The sequence below is a fragment of the Dendropsophus ebraccatus genome, chromosome 5 (assembly GCF_027789765.1).
Source record: "Dendropsophus ebraccatus isolate aDenEbr1 chromosome 5, aDenEbr1.pat, whole genome shotgun sequence".
Classification (NCBI taxonomy): Eukaryota; Metazoa; Chordata; class Amphibia; order Anura; family Hylidae; genus Dendropsophus; species Dendropsophus ebraccatus.
In genome coordinates this window covers 87,914,006-87,928,647 of record NC_091458.1, presented here as the reverse complement: position 1 = coordinate 87,928,647, position 14,642 = coordinate 87,914,006, and the positions used below count along the sequence as shown (strand labels likewise).

General features: G+C 41.1%; 1 protein-coding gene across 1 annotated transcript in view; it reads right to left on the bottom strand.

Moving 5' to 3' along the window:
- Positions 1–14,642, bottom strand: part of GPC6 (glypican 6) — a 411,403-nt gene that overhangs the window by 43,136 nt on the left and 353,625 nt on the right. Inside the window, exon 6 of the mRNA XM_069972341.1 lies at positions 10,950–11,093. Coding sequence (XP_069828442.1) covers positions 10,950–11,093 — 144 coding nt within the window. The remainder of the gene's footprint in view (positions 1–10,949; positions 11,094–14,642) is intronic.

Genomic DNA, 14,642 nt, shown 5'->3' with positions numbered 1-14,642 from the left:
TTCTGTCAGGAAGCATTCTCCAGGCAGACATCAAACATCAGGTAGGTGGTAATTGGATTTGTCGCTCCAGAGAACCTGTCTCCACTTTCCTACAGTTTACTGTTGATGTTCTTTGCATCAACAATTCCGGAAGCCTGTTGAAACTCGGATGTTGGGTTGGGTGCCTTTCTTCCAAATTTTGCCGGACAGCACCGTTGGTCTCTCTCAGTTTTGTGGGCCTGCCTAGATGGGGCAAATTACGACAATCACTGCCCACCTTCCACTTGCAAATCATGTAACCCATTGTCGATTTGGGGTACTTCAGCTACCTGGATATGTCACATAAAAATCGGAGAGCTCCGAACTGCGTGGCATCTTGCATGCAATGCCGATGTTATTTTTCACACAATATTTATTAGCACCGCACATGATGTGCATCATTACATGTGGATTGAAAGGGGTTCCAATTACTTTCTGGTAGATAGTCTCTAAGGTGTAAGAGAAACAGATCACTGATCTCAGGGAGACCAGCCAAACGATAACACTGCCGGCTGCTAGTGAAAGCACTCAATGCAGTGAAATCTTAGGTGCATTGGCCCCTGGGAAACATGAATATGCAAAAGAAGAGCCTGTGGAGCCTCATTGAAGAGTCTGGAAACACAGAACTAGCCAGATATCCTTCCGAGAAGGACCCAGTGTCTAAGGTGTGTCTGCTGTATGGAGGTTGACGATACAGTATGAATGTACACGTTTACACAGTTTTACACAGTGAGAGGCCAGATACATAACTATTAAAGGAGAGAACACAGCAGTGACCGGGTGCAGTCACAGGCAGGATACATAACTATTATAAAAGAGACTACAACAGTGACCAGTTGCAGTCACAGGTTATATACAGTCACAGGCAAGATACATAACTATTAAAGAAGAGAACACAGCAGTGACCAGGTGCAGTCACAGGCAGGATACATAACTATTATAAAAGAGACTACAACAGTGACCAGGTGCAGTCACAGGCAGGATACATAACTATTATAAAAGAGACTACAACAGTGACCAGTTGCAGTCACAGGTTATATACAGTCACAGGCAAGATACATAACTATTAAAGAAGAGAACACAGCAGTGACCAGGTGCAGTCACAGGCAGGATACATAACTATTACAGAAAAAAACCCAGCAGTGACTAGACACAGTCACAGCCATGATATATAACTAATACAGAAGAGAACACAGCAGTGGCCGGGTACAGTCAAGGGTAGGATACATAATCATTATAGAAGAGAACACAGCGGTGACAAGGTGCAGTCACAGGCTGTCAGGGCTGCGGCGGCGTCCCACGCTCCGGATCGCTGCTGCACCCCCTCACCCTGTCCCGCAGCCGCCGGTGTCCACATGCAGGGACCCGGAGCTGCTGCCATTTCGGCCCCTGGGGGCGCCTCTACTCTCCCCGCTCCTGTCCGTCGCTGTGCCGGCCGGCTGTCTCAGAGTTAAAGGGGCAGTCCGCCCCTAATTGGTTCTCGCACATCACACTCTCCTATAAGTTCCATCCCTGCCCCACTACAGGTGTTGGAGCCTCTACATGCTTCCCATAGCGTTTGGCCCAGCTCCCTGTTGTTCCTGACCTCAGTCCTTGTTCCTTGTTCCTGTCCACTGTCCCGGTCCCTAGCCCCTGTCCGCTGCTTACCCATTGTTCCTGAGTACTGCCTGCCACCTGCGGTTACGCCTACAGACCTCTGCCCGCATCTTCTGGGTGCGGGACACAGGCAGGATATATAACTAATACAGAAGAGAACACAGCAGTGATTGGGTGCAGTCACGGGTAGGATACATAATTATTATAGAAGAGAACAGCAGTGACCGGGTACAGTCACAGGCAGGATACATAACTATAATAGAAGATAACAGCAGTGACCGGGTGCAGCCACTGGCATGATACTTACCTATAATAGAACAGTGACCGGGCGCAATACGTGTATTATCCACCATTAATGATAAAATTATTTTACACTGTTAACTCTGTTCTTCAGGTAAAGAAGTGTCCCAAGATTTTATTTTTTTACCTTAATGCTAAGGAAATAATTCTTGAGCATCTTTCTTTATTTAGCAGTTTCTGCTGTTATTCCTCCTGGAAATCTATGAAATCCCATGGAAGACCACATGTCATTGAAGAACACATGTCTGCTTTTTGAGTTAAATGGCTAAAAAAAATTGCCCAAAAACTGTTGAATTGACCAAAGGCAAAACATGGCTTTTGATATGTTTTTATGCTGCTTTTCAGTTGTTTTTGAGCATAGACTATGTAGAGACAATTCCTATCAACCAGAGGATTAGTTACACCCAGATGTCAATTAGGCTTGGAAAACATACTTTTTGTAGCTAGACCAGGCCACAGAGTAATGGCAATAAATGGAGTTCTAAGGCACTAAAGTTATTATCTCATGGGCAAAACAATTATTTACTATAACATATGTCAGTGAAAATTAATTCAGACCCTAGACCCTCCTTAAACAGATTCATATTCAAGACCCATGTATATCATACCTCAGACCCCTAAATAAATTCATAACCGAGACTCCTGAATGAATTAAGACTCCATACCCCTAAATAAATGTATTTTTAGTGTCTCGGGCACCCCTGATAGTAAGTAGAATTTTGAATTGCTTATCCCCTTGTAATGGACCTGCATTCCCCCCGTACAAATGCTATTCTCTAACATTATAAGGGTATTGTCTCTGAGGAAATGATTGATGCCTATTATCATGCACCTAGAGAAAACTTAGAACTGTAGCTCTTTTATGTAGCATTTGGCTGGGAGAGATTCTCAGTTGTTATAGTTTCTTTGAGAAGATTCAGTGGCAAGTATTTCCTTAGATGACCCCAGATGAGAAACCTGAGCTATATATAACAAATCTTTCGCATGAAAAAGCGGCAAAATGCATGTCAATTTTCAAACAACTCTATATTTCTCGTTTATCTTTGTATGTTTAATAAGTAGCAGTGACAGAAAAATAAAAATAGCATATATAAAATGGCAGCATAGATGCACAGATATTTTTTTCTTTTTCATCTCAGACAGTCTTATGGAAAAATGTATAATCCCCTTTTGACAGAACTAGTTCAACTGGGTCTTAAACCAACTAAACCTCTTAGATTTTAGTTCTACTCCTCTTAAAGGGGTTATCCAGCGCTATAAAAACATGGCCACTTTCCCCCTACTGTTGTCTCCAGTGTGGGTGGGGTTTTGAAGCTCAGATCCATTGAAGTAAATGGAGCTTAATTGCAAACCGCACCTGGACTGGAGACAACAGTAGGGGGAAAAGTGGCCATGTTTTTGTAGCACTGGATAACCCCTTTAAAGTGAATCTATATCACCGGACAACCCTCCCTCCAAACTGGAGGTACTGTTCTGTTGTCTTCCTTAAAGTGAATCCGTACCTGCAAGTAGCCATCCCCAAACCAACGGTACCGCGTTGTACAGGTCCTTGTCCTTGTGCAGTGTCTGGTTGGCCTTTCTTCCCTTTACGGTATTTTGTGGAAAAACTAGCTATATCTCTGAGAGGTGACGAGGCAGGAAGTCAATGTGCTGTGACCTAGAGCATCCGTGCTCTAGGCCTGCAGCACCTCTCCCCCCACCTCTCTTCATTTGTAGCATGCCTCTGGGCTGGATGGAGGTGAGGAGAGAGGCACTTGCACCTCTAGAGCACAGATGTTGTAGGGCACACCCCACTGACTCCCCGCCTTGCAGCACTGCAAAATTAAAACTAGTTTTTTTCTAAAATACTGTTCCAGGAGAAAGGCCAACCTCCCACATGGTACTGGCGTTTTGGGGTGGCTACATGCCGGTACAGATTTGCTTTAATGCATGCCTGGTCCCAAGGTCTATTAGTCTCCTGGTGCTGATATTTAGAAAAAAAACATCTTTTACTCCGGCAGTGCGGTTTCAACGAGGCGGTGTCGATGAAGATCCAGCCTCGGGGCGTGCCGACAAAGAAAAAAAGGCGGGGAAGAAGAAGAAGAAGAAGAAGGAGAATAAGAAGAAGAAAGAAGCTCTGCAGGCCTAGGGCATTAATGCTCTAGCCCCACCTGACTGACATTGCAGCGTCGGAATAAAAGATGTTTTTGGCCTGAATGCCACCCGGAGACAAACTGACCCCAAAACAATACATGTATTGAGAATGACAACAGAAGAGATATCAGAGAGTTGTTGTTAATGGTGTATATTCCGAGCAGAGACTGGTTACAAGTGGTGTGCCACAAGGGTCTGTTCTGGGTCCTATTCTTTTTAATATGTTTGTAAGTGACATAGGAGAACGTTTGGCAGGTAAAGTTTGTCTGTTTGCTGATGACACAAAAGTGTGCAATAGGGTTGATATTCCTGGAGGTGTCAGTAATATGGAAAATGATTTAGCTTTGCTAGATAAGTGGTCCAAACAGTGGAAATTGAAGTTCAACGTTTCCAAATGTAAAATAATGCACTTGGGAAGGAGGAATCCTCTATCCGAGTATCACATCGGCAGTACTGTGTTGGAAAAGACTTCAGAAGAGAAGGATTTAGGGGTAGTGATTTCTGACAGCCTTAAAATGAGTCACCAGTGCAACCAGGCGGTGGGGAAAGCAAATCGTATGCTGGGGTGTATAGCTAGAGGTATAACCAGTAGGAAGAGAGAGATTGTGATCCCGCTGTATAGAGCTCTGGTGAGGCCACATCTGGAATACTGTGTCCAGTTCTGGAGACCTCATCTAAAAAAGGACATTGATAAAATAGAACGGGTCCAAAGACGGGCTACAAAAATGGTGGAGGGTGTGAGGCATAAACCATATCAGGAAAGACTTAAGGATTTGAATCTAAATAGTCTGGAGGAAAGAAGGGAAAGGGGGGACATGATTGAAAAAGCTAAGCTCAAGAACAAGAGGACACAGTGAGAGGTTAGTTGGGGGAAAAATCTGAAGTAATGTGAGAAAACATTATTTTACTGAAAGAGTAGTAGATACCTGGAACAAACTTCCAGCAGAGGTGGTTGGTAAATCTACAATAACAGAATTTAAACACGCCTGGGATAAACATACATCTATCCTAAGATAATAAGAAAGAAAATACTAAAAGGGCAGACTAGATGGACCCAGTGGTCTTTTTCTGCCGTCAATCTTCTATGTTTCTATGTTTAGAAGGGTACCAATGGTTTGGGGGTGGGTGGGAAAGGGGGTGGAGGTAGGGAGTGTGGAATGTCTGGATGTACATATCTGCTTTAAATAAAGTAGTTTAAAACTCCCTTGCTCACTGTGATCTCCTTGGCGCATGAGACAATATCCATTATAATTGGATATATGGATCTCATCTTGTGCAGGAAGATGGAAAATGCAGCGAGCCAGGTAGTGAAGCATATAACCGGGTGCTTCTCCTTACTGGTTTTAGAGAGCAGTGGGGGACATGTCAAGTGCTTTTTCTAATGACAAGGACACTTTAAGGGGAGAACCCATTGGATATAGTCCAAGCTGACCTCATTTAATTTTAAGCAGCATGTGAGCTCATGGCTACCCTATAAAATCCTTGTGTCCAGACTGAAACCACATGTCCAAATAAGAATAATACAAAATGAAAGGTTATGTATTTTATATATAACAATCTGCTTTTATTCTCTCTAGACAGTGAACCTCTCTGTATAACAGATGTGCACTTTGCCAATATAGAAATAAAATCTGCCAAATTGATACGCAAAGTTGATAACGTTGTCTCTTCATTTTATTTACCAGTCAATTTTAAGCAAACATCTGGAGGCCCAGTGATCGGATGTCATCATTAAGAAGAAAGTAGCCATGTTTCCAGTAAATAAGACATTTATGATGGGATGAGCGGAATGTGTCTTAGCAGCAGATGTTTATATGCTCATTAAAATCTGATGATGTTTTCTACCGTCTCTAATTCTTGGGAGGGTGTTATCGACTGTTTTACTCAAGAGGAAGTCAGAGATACTGGATACAGTATACACACATTAGAAGATACAGCTGGTATTGTGTTGTTGAGAAAAATCTTACCCCATACTGCATTGTCCTCCATATTGTCCTCTTTACAAACATGCAGTGCGTTAAAAAGAAGAAAAGGAGATGTCATTAATGGCAAACAGCATATCTACAGAGCTAAGCATGCCACACATTATAGCTGAAGAATCACAGCAAAAATGTTTTTCTTAACCACACTGATCATTAGTAATTTCTGTGACTTCATAGGGACACTAGACATAGATATGTCTGATTGCCAAGAGATACAGAGGTCTGATGGCTTTTCGAGGTCAAAGCATCTATATTATTACTGGCCAACAATCTTTACCCTTAGCCCAGTGCCCTCCTCTCATCACAATCCTTTTCCCGGCTAGTGAATGGGTTACTGCCTCTAAACTAAAGAGAATATAGAGGTGTTACCCTTTATTTAGGAGTATTGCCTAAAGCTAGACTATCCACTTGCCATTCAGAACACTTTGAAAGATAGATGAAGACTCTTATGGGCTAAGGCCACCCTAACACATCCATAGCACTGTCCACAGCCACAAGCCACAGCTATAGACAGCACTACAGGTGTGTATACACAGCCATCAGCAACCTGTCTGCACTTGAATGAACCACTTTATTCACTATAGGGGATCCGTGCGGCAAAGTTATGGCTTACCAATATTTTTTGCAGTACGATTCCTGGCCCCAACACACATCCATAACAAGTACGGATATGTGTGTATGTGACCCTTGGGCTGGTATTACACATATTTTGTTCATACTTTGGCTTAAATACTGACCAAATACTTACCAAACTATTATGTTGTAAGAAAGCCTTAGGCTACATTCACATGTCTGCAATCATGGATCCACAATCACGGACAGCACCTTGTGCATCCATAGTGGCCCACTACATTATAGACAGTGATCCTTGCCACAATTGCGCCTCTGCACTAGAGCATGTCCTATTTTTTTGTGGCATGGATCACAGACTATTCACAGACCCGCAAGAATTGTGGATGTATGAATTAGACACATAGAAACCTATTGGTTTTAAATTGGTCCATAATTGCACATCCTCAATTACGGACAAATTTTGTGGATGTGTAAATGACGCCTTAGTTTTAATTTCCCCCCAATAGTCAATAAATCCAATCCACAATTGCTCATATTAAACATCAGCAGGTATATGCTTAAGATTTATCTTTAACATTACAGGAACTGCGCTTGTTTGCAATGATTTATTTGCTGCAAAACAAAGCAAATACACAAACAGCTGCATTTCTAATGACATAGCACCATGGTGATAATTAATGCCTATTACTGCTAATATGCGCTATACACCTAAAAGAAAGACTAACAAATACTATTCTTCATGAGAAATTGAACTTGTAATAAGTTAAAAAAATTGATGTAATCACAGACTATTTATTTTCAAGTATTTCCATATTATAATAAAAACCACATAAACAAGCAGAAATGGAAAATATTACCTATCGTATATTACACAGGTAAATGTATCATTTACAGCATATGAAAGGGCTCACGGGGTGTGGTATTACCAATTTTACTGCTAGTTACCATGTGCTGCTGTGGAGCCATAGCCAAATATGTAAAACTATGTCATTTTCAAAATGCATCATTTCCCCCCCCCCCCCCCCCCAATTATGTGAATTCTTTCAAGATAAAAAAAATGCAATAGAAATGGGGCCAGTTGCTACTGTAAATAGAAAACAAAGCCTCCATCATACAGTATATAGTGCAGTTTTTGATAATATTGAGCTTTACAGACGATAAACACTCTAAGGGTATATGTACACAAGCAAAAACCATCTGCAGCACTAAACTTTGGTTCTTCTTAAGCTACTGTCTGTGCTTGGGGGAAAAGGGGTGTCCTGTCCTGGAGCTCCCACAAAATCAATGTGAAGATGTCCTAAAAACAGTATGACGTGTGTGTGAAAAAACACCATAAACAAAAATGCAACGCGTGATTTACTTTTCATGTTCTATTGACTATTAGCAAATAACTACTGTATATCTAAATATCTAAAATATATTCTAAATAGGGCTTGGCGATATGGCCAAAAAATAAAATCTCGATTTTTTAAAAATTTTGGACGATTCTCGATTTAAATCTCGATTTTTTGTTCTCTTTTTGCTAAACAAACAGGACATTTTTCTCCCTGCAGCATCAGAAACTATTTTATAGACGTTTGAGACAACAACCATATTGCTTCCCAGTGTAACAGTGCTCCTCCCGTGCCCCTATGTAGTAGACAAGCCCATTGTGTGCCCCATATAAGTAGTTTTCCCAAATATGTGCCCTATGTACTAGTGTATTAGTAGTAGTACAGATGAGGGGATTAGCAGTACAGGTACAGATGAGGGGTGTAGTAGTAGTAGTACAGGAACAGATGAGGGGTGCAGTAGTAGTAGTGCAGGTAAAGATGAGGGGTGTAGTAGTAGTACAGGTACAGATGAGGAGTGTAGTAGTAGTACAGGTAAAGATGAGGGGTGTAGTAGTAGTACAGGTACAGATGAGGGGTGTAGTAGTAGTACAGGTACAGATGAGGGGTGTAGTAGTAGGGTTGCAGGTAAAGATGAGGGGTGTAGTAGTAGTACAGGTAAAGATGAGGGGTGTAGTAGTAGTAGTACAGGTAAAGATGAGGGGTGTAGTAGTAGTACAGGTACAGATGAGGGGTGTAGTAGTAGTACAGGTTCAGATGAGGAGTGTAGTAGTACAGGTAAAGATGAGGGGTGTAGTAGTAGTACAGGTACAGATCAGGAGTGTAGTAGTAGTACAGGTACAGATGAGGAGTGTAGTAGTAGTAGTACAGGTAAAGATGAGGAGTGTAGTAGTAGTACAGGTAAAGATGAGGGGTGTAGTAGTAGTAGTACAGGTAAAGATGAGGGGTGTAGTAGTAGTACAGGTACAGATGAGGAGTGTAGTAGTAGTACAGGTAAAGATGAGGGGTGTAGTAGTAGTAGTACAGGTAAAGATGAGGGGTGTAGTAGTAGTACAGGTACAGATGAGGGGTGTAGTAGTAGTACAGGTACAGATGAGGGGTGTAGTAGTAGTACAGGTACAGATGAGGGGTGTAGTAGTAGTACAGGTAAAGATGAGGGGTGTAGTAGTAGTAGTACAGGTACAGATGAGGAGTGTAGTAGTAGTACAGGTATAGATGAGGAGTGTAGTAGTAGTACAGGTACAGATGAGGAGTGTAGTAGTAGTACAGGTATAGATGAGGAGTGTAGTAGTAGTAGTAGTACAGGTATAGATGAGGGGTGTAGTAGTAGTAGTACAGGTATAGATGAGGGGTGTAGTAGTAGTAGTAGTACAGGTATAGATGAGCCTGGTGTAGTAGTAGTACAGGTATAGATGAGGGGTGCAGTAGTAGTACAGGTACAGATGAGGAGTGTAGTAGTAGTACAGGTACAGATGAGGAGTGTAGTAGTAGTACAGGTACAGATGAGGAGTGTAGTAGTAGTACAGGTACAGATGAGGAGTGTAGTAGTAGTACAGGTACAGATGAGGGGTGTAGTAGTAGTACAGGTAAAGATGAGGGGTGTAGTAGTAGTACAGGTAAAGATGAGGGTCAGGGACATAGCTAAGAGCATGGGGCAGACTGGGGGGGAAGGGCATGGGGTACACTGGGCTGGAGAGCATGGGGTACACTGGGGGGGGCAAGTATGGGGCACACTGGGGGGAGCAAGGGGCAGACTAGGGGGGAAAGGCATGGGGTACACTGGGGGACATGCATGGGGCACACTGGGGGGAGCATGGGGCAGATCGGGGGGAGAATAGGGCAGATCGGCAGGGGCATGGAGCAGACCGGGGCAGGAGGGAACATACCTGGTGTACCCGCTCTGCGCGGGCGCACACCACCGGCATTTGCGCTCTCCTCCCGCCCGCACTACTCCCCGCAGCGGACCCGCCCCCATAGCCAGACATATACGCGCGCTTCCTCCCGGCCGCACATGGAGGTCCCCGGAGGAGGCTGCAGATACTGAAGCATCGGGTGATAGTGTCGCTGCTGTACAGCTCCAGCACCCGCAGCGATCACCCGATGCTTCAGTATCTGCAGCCTCCTCCGGGGACCTCCATGTGCGGCCGGGAGGAAGCGCGCGTACACGTCCGGCTATGGGGGCGGGTCAGAGGCGGGGACATAGGACGCTGCTGGGCGCTCTCGCTCCTCACGCTGTTTCAGTAGCTGGAGGATGCGAGCAGCCCGCCCGCGCGCCCAAATCCAATGATTTTTTTGGAAAATCGATTTTCGATTTTCCTAAAAAGTCAAATCGATTCTCAAATTCTGGGCGAATTAATCGAATTAATTCGATTAATCGCCCAGCCCTAATTCTAAATAAAAAAAACAAAAAATAAATCCCTGCATATTTATTGGTTTGGGAATTAAAATTGGAGAACCTAGTTATTACTTAAAGATGTCTGAACATATTACCACCACCCCACTTCCTACACTAGTGAATTTTTACATAATTCATTCTAAGTATATCATTATTTTATTACTTTTGTCAGAGACAAGCTCTACAGTAACTCTGGTAACTCTGGAGGACATTTATTGGGTGCATGCTCCCTTGTAAAACTGACCTGTGCCTGTGCATCAGGAGCCGGTGTAGGTTTCTTCCATAATTTACAAATGTTGGCAGTCGTAAATCATGGTAAATCTGTAGCGGGAGGCCATGCTTTCTCCCCGCCTTGCCACACCCTTCTGCATGCCCATTAGGCGAGCAGGGTTACAGCAGGTGCACGCCACAGGTGGAGGTTTCATAAATCTCTCTATTTGTGTATAAGTTTGTCTTAACAGCCCATCAACCACTGGGAACCATATAGGTCCTATACGTCCTATACTATTTTCTGAGGGTTAACTCTTTATACAGTAAATTTTAAAGGCATACAGCTTAGTAACAATAAGACTTGATTTTATGAGCATATTATTGTGTGGCTATTGGTTAAATATAACGTACCAGTCTGTCCATACTAGTTCCTGCAGCAGTCGTAGGTTTTTCATGTAAACTGTAGGGTTTAAAATATATATGTCGTCTTCCTGAGAACGATCTCATTGTTCTTGATGAATGAAGTGATTTTGGTTGGCCACATCCCAGAAATACCTTTGAAAACAATAGAAATAGTAATAAGTTCTATTACATTAACTACCTTCTGTGAACATGTCTGTATCCTCCTTTCTGTCTCCTTACATTGAGCAATAGAGGCGCAAATTTATTACAGCAAATAAAATGCCTTAAAAAGCTGTGAAATGTGTCTTGTCATTATGTCATTATGAATACTTTGAGGGGTGTTGTTTATAAAATGGGTGTTTCTAACATAAAATCAATTTCAGAACGGAACAGGTCTAGAGATGAGCGACCCTCGAGCATGCTTGAGTCCATCCGAACCGGATTGTTTGGCATTTGATTAGCAGTGGCTGCTGAAGTTGGATAAAGCTCTAAGGCTATGTGAAAACCATGGATATAGTCATTGGCTGTATCCATGTTTTCCAGACAACCATACAGCTTTATCCAACTTCAGCAGCCCCCGCTAATCAAATGCCGAACGTTCGGGTTCAGATGGACTCGAGCATTCTCGAGGTTCGCTCATCTCTAAACAGGTCCCCAAAAATATCTTATTTCAAACTTTTCTCTAAAATTTGGAAAATTGATGGTAAATCTAGTAGCCTTCTATTTTGAAAAAGACAATGATGTTTAAAAAAAATGATTCCTACATAAAGTAGACATAATCCAGAGTAAACATGAATTATTAACTAAATTTATGTGGCATGACTATTTTTTTTCACAAAGAATTGCTGAATGTATCAACAAAAATTTAGCACTAACACAAAATATTATGAAACATAAATGCATCCCAAAGCTATTACTATATAAAATGAGACTTGAAGAGTGGGCCTTCTTGATTCATAACGTCAAAACTGGCCCTGTCCTGAATGGGTTAAACAACAGCACAAGTGACATTTTCTGTGATTACAGACTGAAGCTTTACTTAAATTGTAGTTGTTTATTCTACTTTGCGCTGAAAGTTTGTTCCATTTTGAAACTTTCTCTTTACCATTTAGCAGAATTGACCGTGGCTCTAGCTGGTAATGAGTGGAAATATATGTAATATTTGGAAGTGGTTTGTCCCAATTCCAATAGAGAGAACAGCATAATATTTTGATTTAAAATTGAAGTGTACATTTGTTGAATCTTAGAATGGAAAATAAATTGCTTCTCTAAGATACACTACCTGTAATGTGACAATTTCAGCTAGCATAACTGCTACCATTCTGAAGAACAGTCCGAGTCCATTAAGAGTTTAATATTACCTAGCAAAGAGCTGTTGGCATGCTGCAGAATACCAATAAATTGTATCCCTCTGATCAAATAAAGGGTCTAAAGTGGAAGGCAAGAAATAACTATAATTGTAGAGGTTTATTGTCACGTCAAAGACTCTAAAATGGAGCAAATTGAACAAGTGAAAGACCAAGGAACTTAATGATATTTCTCGTAAATGAAAGCAAAACACACTACTTTAAATGTAAAACATATAAGCCATAGCTTGCTCTCAACAAAGCTGATCAATAAGCAGACTCAACTGTCTCTGATATTGTGCAAACAATAAAAATGCAAACACTGACGGCTTCCTATGAAGCTTTTCTCAAAAAATACCAATGGGCATTCAATAAAAGATATCAGGCAATAGGTGCTGCTATAAATAGTGAATCTGTATTTCTTTAAAAAATGTAATATAGCTAAGACTATTGTTTTCATTACCTTCAAATCCCCGGGGTTGGTCTATAATCAATTCCACTTACAGGATAAATGATTTTCTACTTTTAACTAAAACCGATACAATCATAGGTAGCATTTATTACATGGAAATCATTATCATACTTTCACACCATGAAACACAACTGCTAACTACATTTACTTATTATGGAGCCAACTGCAGTGCATCAGAAAGGCAAGGTTCATACCACACTCGGTCAGAAAACCTGGAACTTGACAACAGATGCCTGAAATGAATGTATGCTGTCAAGTCTTAAACATGTGCATTGTTGGCGTGAAACTCAAACAGATCAGTTAAAAGGTATCCAGTTGCTTACAGGTGGCATCTATTTGAGGCATCTGTTTTCTTATATTAAAGGGAAAACAAAAATTGCTTTGACTTTTATTCCTCCAGAGATCCAAACATATACATGGAAAAATGTCCACCCCATACCTTTTTTGTTCCAAATCCATAAAATGAACTGTCATGAATCATAATATTATTAAGGATTGTGTCAATTGCTGCTAAGACTGCCCTTTTTTAGAGCCTAATAGTTTGTCTGGTAATAATAACACTGACAGGCTAGAAAAGCTGGATGGAGATTGCCATGAGCAACTGAGTGAGAAACTTAACCCCTCTCTCTCCCTGACTATTTTACTGATTGTGGGGTCTAAAAACTTTTTAAATGTCTCTGTGACATGTCAAAGGTTTACTGTAAAGCCAGAGACACGTTAAAGTAAATACATTTCATTAATATATAGTATAAAAGAAAAGGAAAAATATTTACTATCGACACATGCATAATTAGCTGTTTTATTAGCTTTAAGTGAATGTTGTGGGGAAAAAAATACAATGGTTAAGTTGCTGTTTTTCCCTATTAACTCATCAGTTATACATAACCCTAAAATGACAGTAGTGAATAAATAACAGAAGGAGCTGGCTTGTCACTTATCAGCAACCCTGTGTTTTGCAAGTCATGGTCTCTGGGCCTGTCATGTACAAACGCTTGTGAGGTCCAGTCACAGGCAAGGTCTCACAAGCTAAAACTCTCATTATAAATGTTGCAACTTCAAGTCTCATGAGCGGAAAAAAATAACACAAAAAAAATAATAAATTACAAAAAAAAAAGTTTTAGAAAAGTAAAAAAACAAAAATTACCCCTTTCCCAACAAATAGTGATGAGCAAATACTGTTCGATCGAATAGATATTCGATCGAATAGTAAGGTATTGGATAGTATTGAATATTATCGAATAGTATGCCGAATATTTGAGAAATATTCGATAAGCGTTCAAATCCCCCTTCCCTTTTCCTGAGGTGTCATTGTGGACTTGGTGAACCTCCAAGTGGTCGAATAGATGTTTTTCAATAATCGAATACCTGTTCCCATAGACTTTAATGGGATCGAATATTCAATCGAACATTCGAATATCTGTGAGATATTCGTACGAATATCGAATATTCAAATATTTCACTATTCGCTCATCACTACCAATAAAGTCCCAAAAAGTATTCATGTATTAAGGGATATCATATTGTTACATTGATTTAGTTGTTTTCTTCTTTTTCTGAGTTGATTTCATTGTTCTTACATGTACATATCATATTTTATACAAGATGTAGAACTTGCTTTGTATGTATTAGTTTTCTGCCTTTTTTCTCTAATACAAGTTTTGGTTCAGGTTGCTATAACTAAAACCACAGTGAAACAAAAATATAGTTAAATGTTACTTACACTTTCTGGCTGGGTTCACACAATGTGTTTTTTCAATTACTAACGACTGTTACTAACGGCTATTTATTGAAAAAATACATTGCATTGTTTTCAATGGAATCCCGGCTGGAGTGTATACACTCTGGCCAGGATTCCATGCGGGCGCACAGAAAAGTGACATGTCA